The 25,479-nt window shown below is 60.8% G+C and overlaps 3 protein-coding genes across 6 annotated transcripts in view; all 3 read right to left on the bottom strand.

Annotated features, from left to right (window-relative positions):
- Nucleotides 1–8,198, bottom strand: part of PFKFB4 (6-phosphofructo-2-kinase/fructose-2,6-biphosphatase 4) — a 39,751-nt gene extending 31,553 nt beyond the window's left edge. Inside the window, exon 1 of one of the 4 annotated variants that reach the window (XM_020915881.2) lies at nt 8,124–8,198. In XM_020915881.2, coding sequence (XP_020771540.1) covers nt 8,124–8,133 — 10 coding nt within the window. In that variant the 5' untranslated portion in view covers nt 8,134–8,198. Of the gene's footprint in view, nt 1–4,152; nt 4,218–4,312; nt 4,481–8,069 lie in introns of those variants that run through there. The other 3 variants (XM_020915880.2, XM_020915879.2, XM_070456122.1) reach the window with 3 other exon arrangements.
- A 1,362-nt stretch (nt 8,199–9,560) lies between these two features.
- Nucleotides 9,561–10,384, bottom strand: UCN2 (urocortin 2). Its single transcript, XM_020916116.2, has one exon. It carries the CDS (start codon nt 10,269–10,271, stop codon nt 9,561–9,563), a length of 711 nt encoding a protein of 236 aa, XP_020771775.2. The 5' UTR covers nt 10,272–10,384.
- A 400-nt stretch (nt 10,385–10,784) lies between these two features.
- The window catches only part of COL7A1 (collagen type VII alpha 1 chain), a 30,156-nt gene continuing 15,461 nt past the window's right edge, over nt 10,785–25,479 (bottom strand). The window contains exons 58-118 of the mRNA XM_020916119.2: nt 25,316–25,396; nt 25,205–25,240; nt 25,086–25,121; nt 24,911–24,991; nt 24,620–24,655; nt 24,152–24,214; nt 24,022–24,066; nt 23,380–23,415; nt 23,271–23,306; nt 23,064–23,159; nt 22,922–22,957; nt 22,797–22,832; nt 22,641–22,688; nt 22,284–22,319; nt 22,033–22,155; nt 21,748–21,948; nt 21,615–21,650; nt 21,477–21,530; nt 21,241–21,309; nt 21,122–21,166; nt 20,944–21,006; nt 20,751–20,795; nt 20,385–20,420; nt 20,222–20,257; nt 20,051–20,095; nt 19,808–19,840; nt 19,668–19,730; nt 19,541–19,576; nt 19,381–19,461; nt 19,179–19,247; nt 19,001–19,036; nt 18,882–18,923; nt 18,686–18,730; nt 18,547–18,591; nt 17,974–18,009; nt 17,828–17,887; nt 17,578–17,685; nt 17,327–17,398; nt 17,192–17,227; nt 16,980–17,039; nt 16,825–16,869; nt 16,562–16,597; nt 16,415–16,450; nt 16,284–16,340; nt 16,086–16,157; nt 15,512–15,583; nt 15,247–15,282; nt 14,902–14,982; nt 14,581–14,634; nt 14,442–14,495; nt 14,305–14,367; nt 13,794–13,856; nt 13,591–13,707; nt 13,344–13,421; nt 13,203–13,256; nt 12,991–13,039; nt 12,262–12,294; nt 12,027–12,113; nt 11,732–11,821; nt 11,442–11,639; nt 10,785–11,119 (exon numbers count right to left, since the gene is read on the bottom strand). Coding sequence (XP_020771778.2) covers nt 11,103–11,119; nt 11,442–11,639; nt 11,732–11,821; nt 12,027–12,113; nt 12,262–12,294; nt 12,991–13,039; nt 13,203–13,256; nt 13,344–13,421; nt 13,591–13,707; nt 13,794–13,856; nt 14,305–14,367; nt 14,442–14,495; nt 14,581–14,634; nt 14,902–14,982; nt 15,247–15,282; nt 15,512–15,583; nt 16,086–16,157; nt 16,284–16,340; nt 16,415–16,450; nt 16,562–16,597; nt 16,825–16,869; nt 16,980–17,039; nt 17,192–17,227; nt 17,327–17,398; nt 17,578–17,685; nt 17,828–17,887; nt 17,974–18,009; nt 18,547–18,591; nt 18,686–18,730; nt 18,882–18,923; nt 19,001–19,036; nt 19,179–19,247; nt 19,381–19,461; nt 19,541–19,576; nt 19,668–19,730; nt 19,808–19,840; nt 20,051–20,095; nt 20,222–20,257; nt 20,385–20,420; nt 20,751–20,795; nt 20,944–21,006; nt 21,122–21,166; nt 21,241–21,309; nt 21,477–21,530; nt 21,615–21,650; nt 21,748–21,948; nt 22,033–22,155; nt 22,284–22,319; nt 22,641–22,688; nt 22,797–22,832; nt 22,922–22,957; nt 23,064–23,159; nt 23,271–23,306; nt 23,380–23,415; nt 24,022–24,066; nt 24,152–24,214; nt 24,620–24,655; nt 24,911–24,991; nt 25,086–25,121; nt 25,205–25,240; nt 25,316–25,396 — 3,669 coding nt within the window. The 3' untranslated portion in view covers nt 10,785–11,102. The remainder of the gene's footprint in view (nt 11,120–11,441; nt 11,640–11,731; nt 11,822–12,026; nt 12,114–12,261; nt 12,295–12,990; nt 13,040–13,202; nt 13,257–13,343; nt 13,422–13,590; nt 13,708–13,793; nt 13,857–14,304; nt 14,368–14,441; nt 14,496–14,580; nt 14,635–14,901; nt 14,983–15,246; nt 15,283–15,511; nt 15,584–16,085; nt 16,158–16,283; nt 16,341–16,414; nt 16,451–16,561; nt 16,598–16,824; nt 16,870–16,979; nt 17,040–17,191; nt 17,228–17,326; nt 17,399–17,577; nt 17,686–17,827; nt 17,888–17,973; nt 18,010–18,546; nt 18,592–18,685; nt 18,731–18,881; nt 18,924–19,000; nt 19,037–19,178; nt 19,248–19,380; nt 19,462–19,540; nt 19,577–19,667; nt 19,731–19,807; nt 19,841–20,050; nt 20,096–20,221; nt 20,258–20,384; nt 20,421–20,750; nt 20,796–20,943; nt 21,007–21,121; nt 21,167–21,240; nt 21,310–21,476; nt 21,531–21,614; nt 21,651–21,747; nt 21,949–22,032; nt 22,156–22,283; nt 22,320–22,640; nt 22,689–22,796; nt 22,833–22,921; nt 22,958–23,063; nt 23,160–23,270; nt 23,307–23,379; nt 23,416–24,021; nt 24,067–24,151; nt 24,215–24,619; nt 24,656–24,910; nt 24,992–25,085; nt 25,122–25,204; nt 25,241–25,315; nt 25,397–25,479) is intronic.

The following is a 25,479-nucleotide window of genomic DNA, read 5'->3' as shown; positions in this document are numbered from 1 at the left end:
TGGAGCCAGAGTGCAGAGGCAGTGGTCAGAGTCAGTCAGGCCTGAGTTCCTAACTCTGACACTTACTGTCAACTCTGAGCCTGAGTGTGCATGCGTGTGTGCGTGTGTGAGTGAGTGCTTAGTCACTCAGTCGTATCTAACTCTTTGCAACCCTATGGACCATAGCCTACCAGGCTTCTCTGTCCATGGGATTCTCCAGGCAAGAATACTGGAGTGGGTTGCCATGCCCTCCTCCAGGGGATCTTCCCAATCCAGGGATCGAACCCATGTCTCCGATGTCTCTTGCATTGGCAGGTGAGTTCTTTAACACTAGCACCACTTGGGAAGCCCGAGCCTCAGTATCGTCATCTGTAAGACAGGATGATAATCCCTCCGCGAGGTCTAACATTCGCCCTATTTAAGAGCCAGAGCACTTCCAGGAAACTGTGTCCTGTGCCTGGCCTTGGCAGCCTGCCCGGCTAGGGAACAACATGCACCTCAAGACCGCCCTTGGGACTTGGGGTGAAGAGGCATCTGTTTGTCCCCAGGCAGGCCCTGAAGAGAAGTAAAGGGCCCTGCTTGCCAGTGGGAAGCTCTCAGCTGCTCCAATGCAATACCTTTGGGCAAATGGGACCCAAACTGTGAGTCCCAGGAGCGAGGGGGAGGGGACCCGCTGATGGTGAGCGAGAGTGAGGAAACTTGCAGAAAAACCTCAGCACTGGCTAAGGCGAGAGAAAAACTAGTTAGGCAAGGCCCTGCATCCTGAGGGCCAGCCCCATGCTGCTGGAACCTGGGCTGTTTGCACAATTCCTACCCGGCTGGCTCCCAAGCAACCGGAGGGCAATACCATCAGCTACTCACTACGGGGTGGGGGGAACCTGCACCCACCCTGGTGCCTCTGATGACCAAGGAGCCAGGAGGCTGAGGCAAGCGTGGTGCTGGCCAGTGACTACCATCTGGTGGTGTCTCCATGGGGGCAGCCTCAAGTCCCTGGAGGGGGTTCCAGAACTGAGTCCTGACCTGTATTTGCTCCCATTGCCTTGGACCAGGCTGGGGAAGGGAGAGTTCTTTAAAACAAAGCAAACTGGCATCACGGTCCTGTTCGGAGGGGACCGAAAGTTATCTGTCCCACCCCTTCCCATGGCTCCCTGAGGGGCTCTCCCATGACCTCAGGGCTAGGGTTCCGCATACCCTCTTCACAGCTTCCATCTCCCCAGGGACGTCCCTGGCCTCTTCACACACTTTTGGCGACAGCATTCCTCTCCTCTGCCCCCCGGCCACCTACACAGCCATGGTGGGCGGGCAGAACAGCAAGTCAGGGCTGGGCACAACACCAGAGCCATAAACTACCTATCACCTCTGTTCCTCAAGATAAGATCCCTAGCAAATACTCAAAAAGAAAAAGCAAAGTACAAGTGTGTTCACAAGAGCCCTGCTTGCAACAGCAGAACACCAGGGACGTCCAAGCAATAGAGAAATTGCAAACCGAGGCCCCCCACGGAGGAAACACACTTGAACCGAGGGCAAGGGCGGGCAGACCAGGAGAGCTGGTGCCTGCTGCTGGAGCTCAGGTCCAGGCCCTCAGGACCTTGATGTTGAGCAAGAGGACAGCAGAACACACAGTTTAGAACACAGGGCATGTGCGGAAGGAAATCTGAAAATATGCAAGTCAGCTTTTCTCGCAAGTTCCTGTAAATTATCTGTAAACGTACTCAAGGCCACCAGAGCCCAAGGAGCCAGGAGACTGAGACAAGCGTGGTGCTGGCCAGTGACTACCATCTGGTGGTGTCTCCACGGGGGCAGCCTCAAGTCCTTGGAGGAGGTTCCAGAACTGAGTCCTGACCTGTATCTGCTCCCACTGCCTTGAGCTGGGCTGAGGAAGGGAGAGTTCTCTAAAACAAAGCAAACTGGCATCACGGTCCTGTTCGGAGGGGATCGAAAGTCATCTGTCCTACTGGCCTGTGCACACATCAGTTGTGTCCTTAGCCAGGAAGTCTTGCCAACTTTTGGCTAAGAAAGGCTATCAAATACTGCCCTTTTTGCCGTGTTCCCCGAGGCACGTCCCCATCTCCTACCCCATCTGCCCCCAGAGCTCCTCCAGGTCAATGAACAGAAAGGTAACAGCTTTTAGGCCTTTCTGTGTAGCTTTGGATTTATGAAAAGGAGGCAGAATTGCTAGCAGAGAGTGGGAAGAGGCAGGGACATCCCCCCGCCAACCAGCCTCTGGTGTCCTGAGGAACTGGACTAGACCCCAAAGACAACCCACCACACAGCGAAGTCTAGTGGTGGACCCCTACATCCTCTTCTCTGTAAAGCCCTGTGATCAAGTCAGCGTCCACCCACCCCAACCTCAGGTTCCCACCTGTCCTTGTGGTCCTCCAACCTAGTTAGAAGCCCACCCAGCGAGGGTAAAATGCTGCATGAATGAGAACTTGAGACCTAAGATGCTGTCTCCATGCTCATTCACCGCTTGCTCCCTCCTTGCTATGAACTCTGGGACCCTAGCCTGGGGCCCAAACCGCCGTACCATCTGCAGGTCTCATCTTTGGCCTCTTGTGCCAGGTCAGCTCACAGTCCCACCCACTGCAACACCCTGAGGCAGTGTCAGGGCACAAGCCTCTGTGTTCAGGCCAGAGCCACATTTTAGTTGCATACCCAGAGCTGGAGAAATACAGGCCTGCCCCCAGGGGCCGTGAGACCTGGCAAGTTCCCTCCCATGGGGCCTCAGCTCCTTTGCTACCTGAAAGGGGGTTGGCACGGAGCTGTTCGCTGATGCTTCATTCCTTGAGGGTGAGGAATGGAGAAGCAAAAAAAGAAGGGTGGTGACAAAATACTAAAGTAACTGCTACCACTTATCAAACACTTATCAAGAGGCTCACAGTGCGAGGCTGTTGACTGTCTCCATCCAAGAGATAAGGAAGCTGAGACCTGCAGGGTCAGCTCTGTGCCCAAGGTCACCCAGCAGAGCCACGACACAGTCTGAGTGCTCTTGCCTCCAAAGTCCACCTTCTCACTCCTTTCCTTTATGTAACAGCAGAGGGCACCCACCAAGTCAGGGCAGCACAGCCCTAACACAGACTGACTTGAAGCACAAGAGAAAGGGGCCTTGGCCCTCCACACCTCCAGAAAAGTCTGGAAGGAGGGTTGGCTAGGGTGAAGCCATGGTCCCTTAGGACTGAATATTGACTGGAAAGCCATGGCCCCAGAGCTAAAGGCAGGATCACAGTTTCGGCAGGATCACTGACATAAAAATCAGAGCCCAGGACCCACCAGAATGTCTGATCAAAGCCCCAGCCATGGCCACCCCTACCAGGACCAATAGCGTACTAAGAGACACACACACTCCTCCTCCAGGTGGTGTCACATCCTGGTCAAGGCCAAGGCCCCCAGGCCAGCCTGAAAGCAAAACAAGCAACAGCACTCTCTCTTCTGTCGCTCCCAAGCAGAGGTCAGGAGGCAGGGATAGCCCAACATGTAACACCATCTCCTGACCTCCATTTCCCAATAGGTATCAGGACCTGGACTAGATGTTCTCTGAGGACCCTGCCAACTTGCAAATTCATTATAATGTTTCAGCAACTCTTAAAATAAATCTTTGTTTTTCCTGGTAATAAAAAAAGAAGTTGCAGACTCATTTAAGGACAAGCAGGCGATCAATGAAATGGAATAAACACCTAGGACCCAGGGGAACGTGAGCCCCTTAACAATTCTATGATTTTCCAGCATATCTTCTAGATGTTTCCACCCTCCAGTTTTACCACTCATCCACAACCCCACCTGGACGCTTGCACACCCACAGACACAAAGACAGGCCCATATAACAAAGTGGTCTCACTGTCTCTCTCCTGAACACATCGGCACTTTCCTGAAATTGCTCCAAAAACTCGTTTTCAGGCCCAGAGATGAGATTTCCTCCCACTCAGGCGGCTTTGAAAGTTCTGCGCTCAGAGAGACCAAGCGATTCTCCTAGTGCCAACACAGAGGCAGATCCCAGTCTGACCATTCGGCCCACACTCTCTGGCCCGCGGAGAGGGTAGGACCGAGGCTCCGAGTCCTCCCCGCGGCCTGAGACAGTGGGGACAGAGTGGTGTGCCAAGGGTCCCGCGCCCTTCCCTAGGTGATGGCGGCCAGACGCAGCCCCGCTGAGCGGAGACGCCACACACCTGTACCCACCTCCTGCTCTGCCACACCTGTCCGAGGCTTCACACCTGTTCCTGCTTCCCTGCCACCGGCCGCGGCAGCCTCACATGTCTCCGGTTCGCATCTGTGCATATGAGATCAATACCCATCCCCGTGCACTGCCTTCCCCCCTTGCCCGCGGACCCCGCCTCACCACCGCGCTGGCAGGCGTGCAGAGCGGGCCGTCCATTGCTGTACGGCATCCAGATCTTCTTCAGGGGGTTCTGGGTCAGTTCCCGTGGGGACGCCATCCTGGGGCTTGGATGAGTCCGACTGCGCTGCTGCCAACCCAGCTGCCTGGCCACCTCGGGCCACTCGAGGCCCCGCCCCTCAGCCCCGCCCCTCCCAGAGCTGCGTTGACGCCGGTCCCATTCCCCACAGGCCCCGCCCCAGGTCGAGTAGGCTCCACCCCAACCGAGGAGGGCCTGGCGTCCGACCACGCATGCCCAGCTCTCCCGAGTGCCCGTTTGGGACCCAGCGGGCCCGCCCTTAATGCCAGGATGGAGGACGCGCATGCCCAGCTCACCACAGGTTCCGGGCTCAGATGGTACAGGCCCCGCCCTGGATGCCAGAGCCCCGCACACCCGACGCTGATCTGCAAACGCCTCACCCACCGCCTCGCCCTGGACTCCCCAGCGTGCCCCTAGAACACGCGGTTCCCGTTCTCCGTGACCTCAGGACCCTCAGAAGAAGGGGTTTGCATGGGTTGGGGCAAGTCTGCGTGACCCCCAGAATTTGGTCAGGAACAACCTGGAGGCCCCTGCGTGACTGGTCACCAGCCCACTGGCACGGCTGTCAACTCTCCCTCTGGCCTTGCGCCCCGACCCTCCGGGGCCCGGGACTCTCCACTGCACACAGGAACAACCTGCTCAACCACGTTGAAAAAAGCCCCTTTATCTCATGGACAGGGAGACAGAACAAATCTCAAAACTGACCGTGTTTCTCTCTTTGCCTTAGCTGCTGGGGAGCTCGGGTTAAACCCCAGCCCACCTGGAGCAGGTGAGTAGGACCAAGCTCCCAGGGGACTCATCCAAGGACAGTATCTTCCTTTTCCTTCTAGGACGTCATTTTTACCAACTAAATTTTACATCATTAAGTTTATACATTTGTTCTTTAATGAGCCTCTGCCTCTTCATCAGGAAAATAGAGTATGTACTGTCATCAAGGACAAGATTCTGGTATGGATTAAATGTGTCAGTGTCAAAAAAAAAAAAGTGTCAGTGTCTGAGAAATCCGTTTTAAAGCCCAGTAATGCTATCATTTATTATGTTTCTTATCTCCCTCCTGTCTCTAAATATGCAGTGGAGGCAAGAGGCAGGGGAGAGACCCAGAGGTTCAGGAGCACCTGGCTTCTTCTCTCCAGCCCTAACTCCTCTGTCTCCTCAGCCCAGCCTCTTAAGCTTTGTACACTTTCTTCCAAGGCCTTAGCTGACAGGGCTCCAGGATGAGTCACACTGCCCTCTAGCGATGTCCTCCACCACACCCCCTGGCAGGACCACTGCATCCGCAAGGCCTCTCTGCTGACTGTGTGCCCGGCCGGGACCCAGGGGCCGGGGCATGGAGCAAAGACTCCACCCAGTGCACCACAGGGGCAGCGCGGCTTCCTCTGCCCAGCTTGCCACACTCCTGCCTTGAGTCAGTCCCCCGAGTCCCCACCCAGCCCTTCAGAGCCTGGCAAGGACCTTTGAGATGACTGATGCAGATGTCTCTCTTGTTTCACAGGGAGGGAAGGTTAAGGAAGTCCATGTGCTAGAAGCCCACACAGACCCTCCCTGGAAGCAGCTCAAGCTGCCTCCCCAGGGAATTCCCTGCCTCAGACCGACTCAACCACTTCCTCTCTTTTTCAGCCTCCCTCTTCAGTGTCCACCATCCACCTCCCTCCCCGCCTCATGCCCAGCAGCGGGCACACCCATGGGCAGGTCCTGATGAGTGGCATGCCCCTGGTGACCTCCCACCCACTTCCTACTTCTCCAAAGTCACTCATGCTGTTCCTGACACAGTCAGCCCTCCTGTTTGTCTCCTGGCCACTACCAAGGCCATCCTGGGGCCACACTAGCCTCAGAGACCTTGTCACCACACACTCACACTCTATCCAACCCGCAGCACTCATTGCAGAGTCTACCTCTAACATCCACAGACATCCCGCACCTTCTCAGACCTGCCATTCTCCTCCCTGGCCCTCTTGGAATGTTAGTCAAAGGTTGGGGATCGGGGACAGCCAGGGCCGAGCAGGAGACCAGGAGCAGGTCTGGGAAGCTAACTCCATTATCCAGAAGTCTGAGTCTGGCTTCTCAGGGAAGCAGTGATTCTGTACCTCCCACTCTTCCCCAAACAGTCCCACTCTGGGTTGACTCAGACACTCCCTCCCAAGTCCCCATATCCAGGGCGAGGCCACTTGTCAACAGCAGGAGGAGCCTGGAGCCCCTCCCCATGGCCAGGGTCAACATCTGCTCTGAGGATATTCCCCATCTCCCCTGCTGTGGCTCCACTTCTCACATAGGAAACTGAGGAAGGGGAGAAGGGCTGAGAGTCACAGAGTTGCCTGCCCACCATGCAGGATGGACTCAGCTCAACTGGCAGCCCTTACAAACCTCACCTCCCACACGCAGTGTACTATACCCACACGTCCCACCTCCATACCTACGCTCTTGCACGTCCCCTGCACGGAAATGCTCTCCTAGCTTTCTGCTCCCTCAGCATCAGCAGATGTCCAATAGAATAACTGGCCCCTGTGGCTTGCCCTCCTTGGGTCCATCCCAGAGTGAGCCAGCTCTCCTGGCCCAGGGGTGGGAGGTGTGCTGGGATGTTGCATGTGAACACATCCATCCTGCTCAGCCCCCACCCCGCCTGTGACCCTGCCTGGCCTGTGCCGGAGGGCTTCTGTGCACTGACCACTGGACCTCCTCCTGGTGTCCCAGGCTCCAAGCTGCGGGATGTCCTCAATCTTCAGTCCTCAAACTCTTCCCAGTCCCCATATCCGCTGGCCAGTCCTGGCCCAACCACCATGCCAACCTTTGCAGCAGAAAGGTCTAGGGACCTCAGTGCATCCTACACAGACCCACACACCAGTCCACAAATGCATGGTGTGCACACAGCCACGCGTGAACATGCACTACCAAGCCCTGCGCCCAGGCCGGCGGCAGTGAGACCTGCTGCTCTCTGCTGCCTCCCTCCCCCTTTATTCCCTCCTCCTCTCCTCTCTGCGGCCACTGGGAGGTTGGGGAGTTCCCAGGAGTCCCAATGGCTCTGGCCATTTCTAGCCAAGGATCATCCCGTGTCTCCCTGGGAGCCAAACTCACACAAGGTGTGAGGTTCCAACCAAGCAGCCCTGGTCTGCACTTGCTGATTCCCGCCTGGCACAGGGCACACAGTAGGTGCTCAGAGTGCCTCAGGGCCAGCCAGGGCACACAGTCCGAGGTGCTCAGAGAGGTTTGTGGTTGGGGCAGAGCACACAGTAGGTGCTTAGAGCAGCTCAGGACCCATACAAGGCACACAGTAGTTGCCCTAGAAATACTCGTTTAAAGGCTAAAGTCGCACCGTATGAGAAGCTTCCCAAATGAGCCTCTGAGCCTTCCCAAGCTGGTATGACCCCTGAGGGGGGACCTGGACAAGTATGACCCCTTGGAGGCCAGCAAAGGGCAGAGCGGGAGGCCCTGGGGCAGCTCCAGCGGGTTGTCCCTCCCCCTGGGCTGGAGGAAGCAGCTATTTATAGTTCCCCCCTTGGCCCAGCTCCCTCTCCCCGATGAGGCGCCAGTGCCCCCCCTTCCTGCCACTGACAGACCGATGCCCCCTCAGAGCACCCCTAATCCCAGAGAGACCCCAAAGCTCTCACACCCCCATCTAACACCACCTCCACTTCGCCCAGGTCTTTTCCCAGTCCGCCCACCCTCTCCACCCTGCCCGGCGCCTACCCCGTCTCCTGCTCCCTGACCCGGGTTCCGTCGGGGAGCTGCCTCCTTCCATACCTCTGTTCATCCTGCTCCCGAACTGGCCCGGGCCGCCGCCCCCTGCGGCCGGGATTGGGGCGGCCCCGCCCTCAAGGCTCCGGAGAGCGCCGCCCCCACCGTGGCTCCGCCTCTCCGCCCCGCCTTGGGCCCGCCCCCCAGGGCTGCTGACAACTGTGAGATCTCGGTCAGTGCCCCCCTCCACCCCCGTCCCCAGCACCCCCGGCGGCCACACTTCCGACAGTGCTAACTTTCTCTCCAGCTAGGACCCAGTGTCTGCTCTCATCTCCAGCCGGAGTCGTCTACACTACCCACAGTTCCTGCCCCATCTGCTGGCAAGCCTGACCACACGCTCCAGGAGGCTGGGTCTCATCTCCAAACCCGCCATGGAGATGAGGTTGGGAGATTAGGCCAAACCTGCAGCCTTCCACACCAAGGACAGGTCAGTGAATCGGGGCGGGGGAAGGGGGTTAGAGGAGCCGCTCACTGCCTGGGGGCACATGACTGTGTGATTCTTGTCTAGCCCATTCTCCAGTCACTATGTTTATTGAGCGCTTTTTTTGCCAGCGGGAACCTTCATGTACATTATTACATCACTCCGTGCTCAAAAGAAGCGCGGTGGCATCACTCGGCTCTAGGAAGGAGAAAACAGAGGCTTGGAAAACTGAGGCTCAGGACTGTTGAGTAAAGGAGCCAGAGGCCCCGTCAGCCTGAGCTCCCTTCTCCCCTGAGCCATGTGTGTGCAAGGGTAGAGCCTGGGTACGCAGGGGTGTGGGTAAGACAGTGCCTGGGTGTGTGCTGAGCATGCTTTATGCAGATTTGGGGGACAGGCTCCCATTCCTCCCAGCCCTCTCACAGGCCCACGCCTTGTTCACATGCACAGACAGCCATCAGATACACAGAGATGTGGCCACCCATGCGTGTACATCCCCCCCACACACACACACAATGCAAGGCTGCGACAGCCACAGACCTCCCACGTACAAGCGTCTGTCTGTGCCTGGAGATGCCCCAATCAGTCTGGGGTGGGTGCTGCCTGGGAACCTCCACCAGCACCTGTCTGTGTGGTGACCCGTGGGGGCAGGGCAGACCTCTGGGTCTGGCCTTAGATGGGCGGTTCTCTCTGATGCAGCAGTGGTGTCCTGTGTTGAGGTTCCTGTAAGTGGCATTACGGAGACCCTGTATGATGGTGTCCAGAGGCTCTTGACTGTGGGACCCAGACATGACCAGACATATACCGTAAGTCTGGGGGGCTCCTAGGAGTGGCTAGAGTCCATTGGCAACCTGGCGTGGCAACGTGCATGCTGTCCACACACACTGTGACTCTGTGAGGCACTTTGATATGACAGTGACTCCATGTGGTGGAGTCCAGATGCGCCATGTCCAGATGTAGTATGGTCCAGCTCCGCCGCTGCCCCATCCAGGGTGGCTCCATCCTTGTGACCGCCTCCCTCAGGCTCAGCGGCGGCCGACCTGGGCGAGGATGTGGGCATTGGCAGCAGCCTGCTCCCTTGCAGCCCTGGCCCGGGCCTGCTCCAGTAAGATCTGTAGAAGGCCAAGGGGGACGTCCAGCGAGAGGGCGATGCGGGGGCCAGGGTGGGGGTCGGGGCTGGGGTGGCCCCATGCAGCGGAGGGTGCCGTGGTGCTAGCTGAGGGGCTCTCCGAGGTCACGGGGCAGGCAGTGGCCTGGGGAAGTTTCTGAAGGAGGAGCTGGAAGCCTGGGGTGGGGGTTGCTGGGACAAGCAGGGTCCTGCCCAATGTCAGGACCATCAGCGTGAGCAGAGCCCACCTAGTCATCATGTAGTCAGGCTGAAAGGAGAAAACAGGTTCAAGGCAGGGGCTCTGGTTAGCTGTGGCCCACGGACAGACACAGATGGGGAAAGCAGAGAGACAGAGATGGACAAAGAGATGGAGGGACCCAGGGACAGAAAGCCACAGGTATATCTGCATATGGATGTATTTGAGAGAGAGAGATGGTGGGGGACAGGGAGGAAGAGCAAGAACAAGAAAGGTCAGGGAGAGGGAGAAAGAGATGGAGATGTATCCGAGGGGATGGAGCAGAATAGAGGGAGAACGGAAGAAAGGGGACAGTGTGATGGAAATAAGGATGCAAACAGAGAGAAACACAGAGGGACCGAAGGGCAGCCTGAGGTTTGAGCGAGAAAGCATGTCGCAGATCCAGGGCACAGAAAGGCAGGAATGGGGGTCCTTGAGACAAGGAAGTAGCCAGAGGTCTCAGGGTGCCTCAGGCCCAGAGACCTCCACTGACCCAAACCCCAGATCCACTCTACCCCAACGGTCCTGTCCATCCCCTGACCCCAGTCTCACCAGTAGCAGCCTCCTCTGGGGTGAGCTGTGCCAGGCAGTGCTCCTCTGTACTGGTCTGCTCTTCCACCCCCTTCAGGGCCCATTTATCTCCCTCAGCCCCTGGGCTGAGAGCTGGGGCCCGTCCTCTAGCTCGAGGCCGCCCCCCACCCATGATTCATCCTCTCCTGGGGGGCAGTGAAGGCACACCCTCAGCCCCTACCCTGGCTTCTTTCTGGGGACAAGTTGGGGACTGAGGGTCACAGGATAGTGGCAGGCTGGACAGAGGGACTCTGTACCCACTCAGGATAGCATGGGCCTCCCAGGGAAAACCTGCCCCCCTGACACCCACACCCCCCGCAAACAGTCACAACAGGGGCCTTTTAAAACAGCAGCTTTAATGACCCCCCAGAATCAGCACCATGTCATCACTAGCGTGGGGCAAGGGGCGGGGTTGGATTCAGTCACTTCCGCTCACTGCCCAAAGCCTCCCCAACACTGAGTCATCAGCCGGGGAGGCAGCAGCCACAATGGGGGTCTGTCCACTGGGGGGAAGGCGAGACCCGTGGAACAAGTCACTGAAATAACGGACACGCTCACGCACGCTCACGTGCAGACAGGCCTCTAGCACCAAGGGGGAGGGACGGCAGGGTCCAGCTGAGACACTGACTCCTCCAGGGGATGCAGAACTGGACCTCAGCTCCGGGCAGCACCTGGGCGGGGCAGGCGGAGTTCAGCCGTCTAACCGTACCCAACGCAAGGGCCGCAGAGGATGGGGGAGCCGGGGGCACAGTGGGTGTGGGGGCTCTGCCCACAGAAAGGGGTCCTTACTCAGGTCTTTAAGGGAGGGGGCACCGAGGGGTACCGTACTGGGGACTCCGCCCAGAGTTGGGCTTCTCTATCAGCTCTTTGGTCTGAGGTGGTGTCTGTCCCAGGTCCCCCAGTCTGGGGGGCGGGGGGCGGCTTCTGACCCCAGATCCTGACCCTGGACATAATCTGGGCAGGCCCCTACTGGAATGGGAGGAACGCTCGTACCTGTCCCCTGACTGTGGACCGCCTGGGGCAGGCAGCGGTGCTCACAGGCCTCCCGGGTGTCAAAACGGTTGGCGTTCCCTCCGCAGCCGCCGTAGACAAAGGGGTGACAGGCCTTCGTGCCCGCTGCCCCCGCCCGATGATACCAGCGCAGGGTGTAGGCACTGCAGGAACCCTCATCCAGTGGAAGCGAGCAGGGGTCTGGGGGTAACGGGGGCAGGGGTGGAGACGTCAGCTGGGGTGCGCTCGGCCTGCCCCCCCCACGCCCCTCTGGGCCCAGCCCCCTTCTTCACCATCGTCATCCCAGGGAGCTGCGGGATCCTGGTATTCCTCCACGGGATACTCAGAGTATTCATACTCATCGTCCTCGGGGGGCACCTGGCCTGCACACACAGTAAGGGGGTGCTGTGAGCAGGGCCACTGCGGGGCCAGGTTCGTGCAGCCCAACCCTGGCCTCCCAAGCGTGCTCCCTGCATGTGCCCCCTGCACACGCGGTGTGGGCCCTGCACACACGAGCAGCCCTGTGTGTGTGTGTGTGTGTGTCTGTGCTCCCGCCCCACACGCGCCCCAGGATGCAGCCATCCTCACCATCCTCCTCCGCATGGGACACGCGGAGCACGGGCACCGGGTGGAGCTGCGGGCCAGCGGTGTCTGCTGCGTAACTAGGGAGGGGTCCTGGAGCCGGGAGCAGGGGCAGGGGGCCCAGGGGTCAGCCTGGTGGCCGCCCTCGCCAAGCCCCTGCTGAGACGACCCAGGCAATGGGCACAGCAGGGCCTGGCGTGAGGCAAGTTCCGGGAGCAGAAAATACCAGAAAACTACTCACGTGATCCAGATGCGATATACTGGCCCTGACAGGCTGGAGGGGGCAGAGAAGGGGCCAGAGAGAGAGACGAGAACAGAGAACAGGAGACAGAGACAGAGGCGGAAAGAGGCAGGGAGAGAGGCTCACGGCGGGCAGAGACATACGGAGGGGACGGAGAAGAGAGTGACAGACAGCGGGGGAGAGGAGGGCAAGCAGACGGAGGGAGAGAAAGAAAGCAAGGGGGAGAAGCAGACCAAGGGCAAGAGGGAAGATGGGAACAGGCCAGCCAAAGGCGAGAGAGAGATGGAGAGGGGGAGAGAGAGAGAGAGAGAGAGGGAGAGGGAGAGGGTCAGGGGCCCGCAGGAATGGAGACAGGGAGAAGGCAGAGGCGGAAGGAGACGAGCTTCACTCTCTGACGCCCCCCAGGGCCATCAGAGCCCCCGCCCCTCACCCCGGCTCCACATCTGGCCCCGAGGAACCGGCTCTGCTCACACCTCCAGCCCCTCCACACACGGCCATCCTCGGCACCCAGGAGCACGTGTGCCTCCACCTCTACCCGAGTCTCCACTTGGGGGAGTCCTGTCAGCATGTCTGTCCTGAAACATCCGTACTTTGTGTATCCATCTGTCTCCACCCGCCTCCCTGACTGCTTGCCCCCTGGACGTTCTGGGGGTGCTGCCTGCCTCTGTCTAGGGGTGTGGGATGGAGTAGGGATGGGACCCAGGAGACTCCAGGCTGGACCCCACTCACCGCAATGCTGACTCATCTCCTGACGCACAAGGCCCCGAATGTCATCCTCCTAAGAGCCCAAGACCACAAGGGTAATGAAGGAACCCACGGGTCATGGAAGAACAAAGGGTACATGATGCAGGGATCATGGAGGGACAGTGCAGAGTCAAGACCCAGGGTCCAGGGGGTCGGGACCAGGAGGCAGGGCCCCCTCCGCCCCCCAACACACTTACTGTCAGCGCAGCTTCTCCCTTCTCACCGCGGGGCCCCGTGGGGCCTGGCCGCCCCTGCGTGTGATGGATAGGGCTGGGCTGTGACCTCTGACCTCACGGACATCCCAGCCTTTGACCCCAGGCCCAGGAATTCCCACTCACCTGCTCCCCTCTCTCTCCAGGAGTTCCAGGGGCCCCGGGGGCACCCACCACGCTCTCTCCAGGGGGACCTCGCTCACCCTGTCAGAGAAGTGGACTGAGTGAGCAGGGTGAGAGGCAATTTGGGACCATAGGTTCAGAGGTTGGGGCAAGGATATTGGGGGAATGGATTGTAGAGTCAGAGGTCAGGGAGGTTGGGGAAGGGTCAGTGAGGTTCAGGGGTCAGGGGTCAGGAGTCAGGGCCTCTCACCTTCTGACCCTGAAGCCCTTCAGGGCCTTTGGGACCAAGGCTGCCAGGTGGCCCGGGAGGACCGCTAGAGCCATCACTGCCCCTGGGACCTGGGAAGCCCCCCACTCCTGGGGGTCCCTGGGGAGAGAGAGATCAGGGGCAGCGATCAGAGCTTCCAGAGACCCCAGGCCCCTCAGTTCGCCATGACCTCAGCCTCCACTTACCCGCTCCCCTTTCTCGCCCTGGTCACCCTTGGGTCCTGGCTGCCCGTCAAAACCTCTGTCACCCTGGGAACAGAAAGAAGCATGAGAGTCCCTCTGCCTCGGCCTCCCTCAGCTCAGCCCCCATGAGTGGCCAGGTCCCATGGCCACCACCTCGACTTCCTGTGGCCTACCAGCCAAGAGCCTGAGTCCACCGTGATCCCCACGACCCCGCCCCACTGTGACGCCCCCTACCCTGACTCCACCCATTTCCCCTTCAGGGACCCTCCAACTTCCCCCTGACCTCAACCACCCTAACGCTCAGCCCTGAGGCATGTGTCACTCCACCTTCCACCCCTAACCCTCAATCCCCATTGTGATCCCAACCCACCCTGAAACCTCAGGACCAGCCCCACTCCACCTCGCAGTGTCCCAACCTTTCCCAACCTTCCTTGACCCAAAACCTTCACGACCTTATCGTGCCATCCCTGCCCAATCCTGAACCCCACTGTCCACTGTGGAAGGACCCCCTTACCTTGGGACCGATCAGGCCCTCCTTCCCAGGGGCCCCTGCCTGGCCTGGGACACCGGGCTCCCCCTGGAGGAGAGAAGACATTAGCCAATTCCTGGCCCACCCATCCACTCGTCACTCTAGGGGTGCCCCACACTCACCAGCTCTCCTTTGCGTCCTGCTAGCCCTGGGCGGCCCGGGGGACCAGCTTCCCCCTGCAGCGATCAGGTGGAGGGGTCAGCCTTAGTCCGCAGGCCCCATAGACCCCACATCCCCCCATATCCCTCATCACTCCTATACCTTATCTCCCTTCTCTCCATCGAGGCCACAGGCTCCCTTAATCCCCCGTTCACCCTGAAAGAAAAAAGAAGTGAGACAGTGACCTCCTAGATACCTCACCTATGACCCCTGACCCTTAAAACCCTCTCCGAACTGCCCTTAGGTATTCCACCTCTGACCTTCCCACCTCTGACCTTCCCACCTCTGACATAACACCTCACGTCAACCCTAGACACCACAGCATCTGACCGCAGATACGTGACCTCTGACCTCTGACCCCAGATACTTCACCCTCCAACATCAGGTCCTGATGAGGGGGAAAAAAACCAGCCCCCTTCCCACCTTGAGGCCCCGGGGACCCATGAAGCCAACATCTCCTTTGTCTCCTCGGACGCCAGGGATTCCATCTTTTCCTGGGGATCCCTGTGGGAAAGGTGTTAGTGAGGCCAGTGAGGGATCAAAGGGAATCACCCTAGATATCATGGACAGGGAACACTTCAGGGTGAAATCGTCATGGGGGCCAGAGCCACTGGAAGTGCAGGGTTTTCATGGGGACGTGAGTGGACCCACCACAGGGGTGACTGGGAAGGTGGGGTCCCCAGACCACGTTAGGGTGCTGGTTCACTATAAGGTCAAGGGTCCCCACATGGGGATGGGGTCCCTGGTGGGGTGGCAGGGGCACCTTACCGGCTCGCCAGGGATCCCTGCGGCACCAGGCTCGCCCTGTGGGGAACGCAGGTGGGGGAGGGCAGCCCTTCAGTGCCACTGTCCCCCGCGCTGGCCTATCTGCCACCCGCGGCGACTGCAGCCAGGGCCCGGTCTGTCACCGCGCCCGTGTGAGCACACATGGGGCCAACAGCAAGGGAGGCAGGAACCCTCCAGTGCTCAGGGGACACCCAGGACAGGCGGGCGTGACCCACGGCCCCGGGCCTGTGCCTGGGTTGGGACTTGCCTTGGGTCCCGTGAGTCCACGTGCTCCCAGCAGCCCGGCTGAGCCCTTGTCACCAGGCTCTCCCTTGGTGCCCTGCAGGCGGGACAGGAGAGGGCCACAGTCAAGACCAGGGCAGGCTGCAGGCTCCCAGCAAGCCCGGAACCTGCCAGTGCTGCCCGCTCTGGGCCCCCGAGGCCCCGTCCCTGCAGCCCACGCTCATGGGTGGGCAGAGACCCTGGCCGTGGGGTGGCGCATTTCTCACCCTGGGACCCCCGATTCCTGCTGCTCCTCTTACCACTGGGCCCCCAGCCCTACCTGGAGTACCCCTAACACCCAAGGAGCCCCCCTCCTGTTCCCACAGGCCTCCTACAGGGGCCACGGTCCACAGACTGCCCTCCAACCTCACATCCGGGCCCTAGAGCCCCTCCCACAGAGCCCCCATCCTCTCAGCCACCCCATAGTTGCTACAGCTGACAACCCGCAGAAATCCCCTTCCATCCTCTGCTTCTGTCCTCACAGATCCTCCCCGGGGCCCCCCAGCTTGCAGGACCCCCTTCCTCACCCTGTATAGAACAGCCCAACCTCGTCCCCATACCTTCTCTCCAGGTTCCCCGCTGTCTCCGCGAGGTCCTTTGTCACCATCTATGCCCCGAGGCCCTCGTTCACCCTGGGTCAGGGTGAGAAATTAGGGTCAGGGGCTACAAGTCCCTTACCCTCTGGGGGTTTGAGATCTCAGATCCCCTGGTCCAGCCTGCATAGGAGCACCCCCCCACCACGGACCAGACCCACTCACCGAGTCCCCCTTGGCACCCCGTGGCCCCGGAGGCCCCAAAATCACAGCTGAGTCGCCCTGAGTGGACAAGGGGAAGTCAGAGGAGTCAGGAGCACCCCGAGTCCCCCGCCCTCCCCCGTGCCCACACTCACCTTGTCACCCTTCAGCCCTGAGGCACCAATGTCACCCTGTCGGGCAGAAGAATGTGGGTCTCACTCCAGTATTGACGCCCCAGATCCTGAGTTATAAGACCCGTCCCCACCCACACTCACGCCAGGGGCCTCTGCCCACATCCTTACCTTCTCCCCACGTTCCCCTCGGCTGCCGGGGGGGCCCTGCATGAGAAAGGATGATAATGAGCTAAGGGAATCTGGGGGGACCAGTGGGCAGATGGCTCAGGGCGCAGGGGAGGACTGGAAGGCCCCAGGGAACGGGAGAGACAAGGGGCCAGAGAGGGACGTGGAGAAGCAGAGGACAGCAGAGGCTGTGGAGACACCCCAAGGGCACAGAGGGCCCAGGCAAGGGGCTGAGTCACACTGCTCCCCTCCCCCAGGGGACCCACCGCGAGTCCTCGGGGTCCCTCCAGGCCCGGGCGGCCATCTTCACCCTGGATGACATTAGTGACTCAGTAAGCTGGAGAGCGGGCGAGAGCCGCGAGGAAGGGAGGCCCGGTGTGGCTCCCTGCAAGAGCCACGGCCGCAGGCAGGACATACGCACCCGGACACCGGGCTCCCCACGCTCGCCTCGGGCCCCAGGCAGCCCCGCTCCAGCGTCCCCCTGGAGATCAATGGGACACCAGGGGTCAGTCTGGGGAACTGGTGGAGGGCAGAGGGTCACGGGAGGTGGGTGGGAGTCAGAGGGGATGAGGGGGATCAGTAGAGGCTGGAGGTGGTGGTGCAGGGGAGGGCCAACAGCATTGTCACATCTACCTTATCTCCTTTGAGTCCAGGGGCCCCAGGTGCTCCCTGTGGGCAGCGAGATGAAGTCAGTCTGTGGCTCAGCCCCCAGCTAAGTCTCCAACACACAGCACTCAGAGACATGGGGCATTGGGGCGTTCTACTCACCGCTGACCCGGGTGGTCCAGGCGGCCCCAAGGGACCTGGGGCTCCCTCTCTCCCTGGGGCGCCTGCCAGACCCTACGGTAAAAATGAGGTGAGAGAGGTGAAGGGAGAATGGGGAACCTTCCTCCCATGCTGTTCCCCCAAGACCAGGAGCCCCCTGGGCAGGGCTGGGCCCCCTCCTCCTCCTCACCCACAACCAGATCCAGAGGTCCTGGGGCCACCAAGCCCCCACACGCAGCCCTCAGCACCCTTACCCGCTCTCCACTGGGGCCCGGCTGACCCAGCTCTCCTCGAGGGCCCGTCTGACCAGGGAACCCCACAATGCCAGGAGGTCCAGGGGGTCCAGGGGGGCCTGAGTCTCCCTGGAACAGAGGTTAGCAAAGAGGGGAATGGCCCCAGCAGGACCCCTTCCCAGGACTAGCCCCTGAAGACCCCCTTCCTCCCACCTCCAGGCCCCCCGCCCCACCTTCTGCCCCCACCACCAGCCACGGGGCATCGTTTTACCTTTATACCTGGAGGACCAGCTGGCCCAGGGGGCCCCTGGACCCCAACTCCTGGGTCACCCTTCAAGGGAAAGAGGAGTCAGATCAGGCTCAGGGCGTATCGGGATCATGACCCCCCACATCGGGAATGCCTTAGGGCACATATACCTTGTGACCTTTGAGTCCCGGAGCCCCCTTCTGACCCTAAGAGAAGACAAAGTAAAGAGCACTTGAGAACCGGAACAAGAACCCAGAGCTCAGGTATGGTCCCAAAACATGCCCAGGGGAGCTCGGAGGTGACCACGGGCACTTGGGACCGAGGATGTGAGCACAGGTATGTGGGAATGCGGGCAGAGGCAGGATCTCAGATGTGTCCCAGTCCAGGGAGCTTAGCAATGACCACGACATGACCACAGACATGAGCTCAGATACGGGCGCAGAGACAGGGCAGGGGAAGGGGCAGCACCAATACATGACCAAGGAGAGGCCCACAGAACTCCCACAGGCCCTGAGACCAGGAGATGAGACAGGAGCACGCGTGCTCACAGGTGAGGACCAGAAGACCTAGGATGAGCACATGGAAGCCAGGAGATTCGACCCCCGTGTGCTCCGGGAGCAGGACCCTGAGTGCTGGAACGTTCAGCCAGGCTCAGGTTCAGAGGTGCCCAGGCCCAGGGCACCCTCACATCCACGACTACACTCCTCAACCTGGACTCCGACTCGCCCGGACCCTAGACTCACATCTTCACCGGGGTCTCCAGGCTCCCCCGCACGGCCGGCTTCACCCTGCATAGAAAGTGGGGTGAGGGTGAGGGTGTGTGGCCACCCAGCCTTACCCCTCCCTGCCCAACGCTAGACCCTGGGGCCAGCCCCATCTCACCTTCTCGCCCCGCAGCCCTGGCAGTCCTCGGTCACCTTTGGCTCCCTGTGGATACAGGGGTCAGGACACATGGGTGTCAGGGTCCCAGACAGCAGTGACTCAAAGAGGGAGCAGGAGGCCTGGGCCGGGTGGGGCGTTTTATGGAACATGAGGGTGACGGGGTGGGTGACCGATGCGCTGGGGGTTCCACACTCACCGGCTCTCCCACCAGGTCTCCAGCAAGGCCTCCAGGGGCGCCCTGATGAGAGAGAAGGGTCAGTGGGATTGCTCAGCCCTCACCCCTGCCCCCCACCTCAGGGCCTTCCCCACACTCACCTTCTCTCCCTTTGCTCCAGGGGGCCCGACCACAGCCTGCAGGGAACGCCTGGTGAGTCACCCCGCTTCCTGCCACCTCCCCACCCCTACCCCACAGTCCAGATGGGAGGGGCAGACTAGGCTTGGGGGCCGGGCAGAGGAGCTGATGTGGAAGCTGGGGGTCAGGAGCAAAGATCACCTGTCCAGGGGTCCCCATGGGTCCTGGCTCTCCTTTAGGTCCGACAGGGCCTGGCAGACCTGGTGACCCCTATGGCAGAACGGCAGGCAGAAGTCAGTGCCTCTCCCTCCGCTACCCCTGCCGCCCAGCCCTTCTCTCCCTGCGGGCACGTGGTTGCACAGCCTCCATCGCAGGCCCGCAGCGAGCTCCTCTGAACACACACCGGCACGCCGGGGGCTCCTCTGTCTCCGTCTTTCCCAGTGGCACCATCACGACCCGGCGCTCCCGGTTTCCCCGTCTCCCCCTGAGAGGGGAGAGCTCTGTCAGGGGCCTGCCCGCTGACTCCCGAGCCCCGGAGCCCGGCCCTGACCCCCAAGACTCACCACTTGTCCAGGCAAACCCGGTGCCCCTTGAGGACCCTGCGGGGAACAAGTCGGATGTGAGAGGGACATGGGGAGCAGGAGACCTAGGGGGGCAGGGAATTCGTGTCCCCGCAGGGGCCTCACTCACCACCAGGCCTGAAGGACCAGGGGGCCCGGGAAGTCCCACGGCTCCAGTAGGTCCAGGCAGGCCCTGGAGGAAGCAGGAGTTGAGGGCAGTGCCGACCCCCCCCAGCTCCCTGTGACTTCCCCATGGGCTGGGCCACTCACCCGTCCTGGTGGTCCTGTCTCTCCGGGCTCCCCCTGCCAAAAACACAGGCACTGAATGAGCCGACAGATGGACCAGAGGCCCCTAGGCCCCGGTCCACAAGCAGAGCCCACGTGCACGGGGCACCTTGGTGCTCAGCGGGGCAGTGATGTCTCCGGAGGCTGGCAGACATTCTCCTGGTGCAGACAGGCTGCTCTGAGCCCCTGCCTCTTTCCAGCCACACACCCACACATGCCTATACTCACCTTCAGGCCAGAAGGTCCCTGGGGTCCCGCAGGGCCAGCAAGACCCTAGAAAAAAATATCAAGGGCAGGAGTTGCGCCTGGACTTATGGACTAACACAAACAAGTTATTCACCCGATGTGGGGGTTGATGCCTGTCCCGTGCCCACCAGGCGGTGCTTCCCCATCACTCACCGGGGCCCCGGGTGCTCCAGGGTCTCCGTGGCCGCCCTGTGGGAGACAGACAGAACCAGATGGGGTGGGGGGAGCCGGTCCCACCCTACCAGGGAAACTGAGGCAGGACTGCCCATTCTAGGGGGTGCCCATTAGGAAGGGAGCAGGATTCTGGGGTACTCACCGCTGGGCCAGGGGTCCCCCGTGGACCTTGCAGACCCTGTATAGGGAAGGGGGCTGCTGAGCCTCAATCTGGCCTCCCGTGGGCCTGTTCCTGCCCTCTGGAGACCTTTGCCTGGAGGCCCCACCTCTGGACCCCCACTCCTCCCAGGTACAAGTCACCCCGTACCCACGAACTGCCCCTCATGGACAGTACACACGGGCCTGTGCGCACACACAGCCATCAGACATGTGCGCTTGGATGGACCTGGGCAACCAGGCACCACACACCGCTGCTGGACACGGGTGGCCCTGCACGCAGGGGCCAGTGCAGTGCAAAAGGGTGACTGTGCCCCAGGACTTGGCCCAGGCCGTTCCTGCTGCCACTCACCGGCTTCCCCTCCGGCCCAGCCACGCCACGCTCTCCTGGCAGACCCTAGGGAGAACGTGTTTATGGCCACGCTGTCTCGTCCCCCATCCCAGCTTCCCCTGGGACAGTCCCGGGCAGAGCAGACTCCAGCCCAGACAACACGAGTGAGAGACATGTGCTTGCACACACGTGGTGCTGTGGGGCAAGGACTCACCGGGATGCCATTCTGACCCCTCTGTCCAGGCTCTCCCCGGTCGCCCTTGCTGCCCGGTTCACCCTGCAAGCGGAGTGTCACCCCCTGAGCATCACTGCCACGTGCCCACGGACACACCACCCTAGAAGGCCCCCTGCGGAGGAGGGGAACGGCGTGGTGGGATGACGGGTGGTCTCACCCTGTCTCCTTTGGGGCCTCGGTCGCCATCACTGCCTGGATCCCCCTGTGGGAGTGACATGTCAAGCCAGGCCCTGGTGCCACGGCGGGGTGGCCCCCAGGTTGAGCCCGCACACGAACCTTAGCGCCCTTGAATCCAGGGGGTCCTTGTTCTCTAGAGAGCCCAGAACCTGGCTCGTCCACAGCCACCTACAAGCACAGGGTCACAGGGCAGAGCTGTGCTGGCACAGTGGCAGGGAGGGGGTGTCCCAAAGAGTTGTGGCTTCTGAGTCACCATATGGAGCTTCTGGGGCCCAAGCCACTGGTGGCCTCTTGGTGACAGCAGTCACAGGCTTGGGCAGAGCTGGGGTGATCACCTTGGGGCCTGGGGGTCCAGGGGGTCCAGGGAGGCCAGGAAGGCCATCTCTGCCCTGCAGAAAAGAAGGAAATGGGAGGCCATCCCAGCACAGCCTGCAGGCAGTCCCGCCCGGTGAAGCCCTCCCTGCCCAGCTCACCTGTTCTCCACGTTCTCCTTTCTCTCCCCGTTCTCCCTGAAAAGCAGATACCAAGACGGGGGGTATGCCCATGGGGAGTCCAGCTCCTCCTGACCCCATTTCCCCAGCCACTCCTGCCAGGCCCCATGCTCACCCTCTCTCCAGGTCTTCCGGCCTCCCCCACACTCCCAGCCGGGCCGGGGAGCCCAGGGATACCAGGCTTCCCAGGCTCCCCGGCAAGGCCAGGAGGTCCAGGAAGGCCCCTCTCCCCCAGGGCCAGGCCAGGTGGCCCCTGAGGGCCAGGGTCTCCGCGATCTCCCTTTGGTCCACGTTCTCCAGAAAAGCCGATGGGGCCCTGGAGGAGCAGAAGAGTACATGCTGGTGGTCACCCACACCCTCCACAGAACAACCCCTCCCCACCTGAGTACCCAGCACACACCTCCTTGCCTGGGGGGCCCCGCTCGCCCGGGTCCCCCTTGGGGCCACGACGCCGTTCAGGCGTGGGCAGGAAGCCGCCAGAGCTCTCCTCCCAGGTCTCCACGATCTCCCGCAGGGCAGATGTCTGGGTGACACGCAGGGTCAAAAGAGGGAGACCACGGCTGCAGCCACCCATGCCCTGGCCGGCCCTGGGGGCGTTACTTGTCCCATGGGGCTCCCCGCAGCCCCCATGCCCAGCCCCCATCAACCTACCTTGATGCCAATATTTTCCAGCAACCGCTCTGCATTCTGGGGGCACAAACTGGATGAGGGGGTGCCCACAGAAGAGAAGGCCCCACACTGCCCCCCAAAACAGCCTCTATACCCTCATCCCCTGGCTTCCTGCCTAGAGGACCTTTAGCACTTGGCTGGGGCTACTGGAGGCCACTGGAAGCCCCTCCCTGGCATGTCCCGTCACCCAGGTTCCCCTCCATGTAGCCCACAGGAATCCCAGCAGGGCAGGGGCCCGAGCATGCAGGACAGCACCTGTGGCAGCAAGGGGAAGGAGGCAGAGGCGGCCCTACAGGCATGTGCGGGACAGTCAAGGACCACGTCTCAGGCTTCACTCACCACCAGGCTCCCAGGCTCTCCTCTCAGGCCACGCTCTCCTGGGAGGCCCTGGAGACACCAAGAGGCAAGATGCTGGACCCAGCCTGGGGTGGGGCGTGTGCGTGCATGTGTGGGTGCTATGGCTACCGGGACAAGTGAAAAAGATGGGGGCCTTACCTGCTCCCCTCTGGGTCCAGTCTCCCCACGGTCACCCTGAGAAGAATAATGACTGGTGGGAAAATGCCCCCACTCTGGGCAGCCCCTCCCACACTGTACCCCTCACCCAGCATCTGCACACTCACCTTGGGGCCTGAACTCCCCGGGACGCCAGGAAAGCCCTGAGATATGACAGAACACAAAGGTCACAGGGGATCACAGCCTCCAGGGGTGGCAACCTCATGGGCCCTGCTGCTCCCAAGTGCTGGAACTACCCCAGACACTCACCTGCCCGGGAGGGCCGACCTGCCCCGGGAGGCCCGGGGGGCCCTGGAGCCCAGGGCTACCAGGAGCTCCACGCTCACCCTTGGGGCCGTCACGACCCTGTGGAGGATGCAGCCAGCATCAGGACCCTGAGACCCCAAAAAGGAGTGGGGTCATGTATCACAGGGTCAGGGTCAGGTGTCAGAGGCTGCAGAAGACGCCAACACTCACTTCTCTCCCAGGGGCGCCCGAATCTCCTTTCTCTCCCTAAGGAAGACAAGGCTGCTTTAGACCCGGCCCCAGTCTGAGCCAGAGCAGACTCCAAGCGAGGGCGACTCACCTTCCTTCCGTCTTCTCCGGGGTCCCCAGGTTCTCCCTGCAGGCAGAGGACTCACATCAGATCCAACAGAATTAAGGATTGTCTGTGTGTCTTGCTGTCTATCTGCAAGTCCTGTGTGTACCTCGCTCTGTGTGGCCATATGTATATGAGTGAGTGTGGATACAAATGCATATGTCAGGATGTCGTCACATGGATCACCCGTCAGAGCCTTGGCAGTGTGTCCCACATCTCCACAGGGGTCCACGTGCAGCCCTGGGGCCCCATCACAGCACATATCCGAGTGTGGGTGCAGGTGTCAGGGTCCTCAGTGTCCCTGAATGAGGGCTTCACACCTGTGTCTGCACCTCTCCATCTGGGTCTGTGCTCTTCGCCTGTGCCCATGGCCGTGGTTATTTTAGCCTGAGTTGGTCCATCCGGGCACAGGTTGGCATGTCCACCTAACTGCCCGTGTCTGTGAGGCTGCCTCTGTGTGTGCATGGACATGTGTTTCAGGACGTGTCTGTGTGTGTGGGTTAGGTACACAGGTGTCAGTGCGTGTCAGCCTGTGTCTGCGTGTGTGCCCCTTGTGTGTTGCATGTCTGGGCTGTGTCCAGGTGCTAGCATTTTTTTTGAGGTTTCCCTGGGTTTACTCTAGACACTCACGTTTTTCCCATTTAGGCCAGGCTTGCCATCCTCTCCTGGCTTTCCCTGTGGGAAGAGATCATTGGTCAGAAGTCAGGGTTGGGGTGACGGCAGTAAGGGGGCAAAAGGGTACCATGAAAGTGGGACTCACCGGTGCTCCGGGGGGACCAGCAGGGCCAGGGGGCCCCTGTTCTCCTCGAAGGCCCGGAAGTCCCTGGAAAAAGGCTTTGCTAGGATTGAGAGGATCGCCAAGATATCCCCTGGGGCACACCCATGGACTTGAAGGACGCCACTAAAAACCTCCTCCAGGGTGGAGACCCCCCAGAATTGTGAGGTCCCATTGAGGTCCCAAGGCTGACTCAATAGGGTAGGGTGTCCCCTGCTGAAACTCCCAAGGGAAGAAGCTTCAGGTTTTGGGGGTCCTACTATAGGCCCCAAGGCAGAGAAGACTGGAAAGCAGAACTCTGCTCAAACCTGCCTGCCAGGGGACCAGGACCCTACCAAGGACAGGGCTGGACCAATGCCCCTACTGCCAGTGATACTGTAACTATGACAACCAGGCTACAGTTTATGCTGGACCCCTGAGCTGCCCTCCATCCTAACATCCCCCCTTACTTACATCTCTTCCTGGGTCTCCGGCCTTGCCCATGGCACCCTGAAGAGAGACTCAAGTCAGGGAGTCCGCAGTGGTCATGGGGTCAGGGGCACTGCCCGCTGACAAGGCCACTAGTTCCTGTGAACCCAAGGCCTGCCAGGCAGTAACACACCCCAGCCAGGAGGAGTATTAGGAGAAGACACAGATAACCCAGCTGGCCCCAGAGCACATCAAGACCCACAAGGCTCTGGAGACTGGAGCCATACGAAGGGACAAAGGAAGAGGCACGACCACGCAGTGACCGCCACAACTCACATGCGGCCCAGGGGGACCAGAGGCTCCTGGTTTCCCATCCAGCCCATTGCGGCCATCCAGGCCAGGCGGGCCCCGGTCGCCCTGGGGAGAACAGAGTGAGTGGTAAGAGGCCTCGAAGGATAAGATGGATCTGAGAGCCCAGGCTCACAGTTGGAAAACCTCCATGCCCTCTCACCTTTTCTCCTGCTGGGCCTCGAACACCTGGGTCCCCCTGAAGGGAACAAGGTCATGAGGTCAGTGGGAGGTGAGGGAAAGATGGAGACTTAGGCTGATGGTACAAAGTGCATCACTCACCTGTGGGCCTGGAGGCCCCCGAAGTCCACTGATGCCCTGAGGATGGGAGAGGAAGAAATCAGAGCAGGGTTTCCCAGGCCCACATGGCCCCATGGAACCAGCCACACTCACCCTCTCCCCAGAAGCTCCGGGGGGGCCAGGGTCGCCCTTGGGTCCTCGTGGACCCTCCTGTCCTCGGTCCCCAGGCTCTCCCTGTGGCAGAGACGAGCGTGTTGAGGGAACAGCACTGGGGCCACAGGCGTGCCCAGGGGCAGAACTGGTCATGGGGGCACTGG

This window comes from Odocoileus virginianus, chromosome 26, assembly GCF_023699985.2.
Source record: "Odocoileus virginianus isolate 20LAN1187 ecotype Illinois chromosome 26, Ovbor_1.2, whole genome shotgun sequence".
In the NCBI taxonomy this organism is placed as follows: domain Eukaryota; kingdom Metazoa; phylum Chordata; class Mammalia; order Artiodactyla; family Cervidae; genus Odocoileus; species Odocoileus virginianus.
This window is presented reverse-complemented; position numbering and strand designations above follow the sequence as displayed.

Excerpts from the sequence above, each read along its gene's own strand:
- UCN2 (XM_020916116.2), bottom strand. The coding sequence starts at position 10,271 with ATGCTTTCTCGCTCAAACCTCAGGCTGCCCTTCGGTCCCTCTGTGTTT.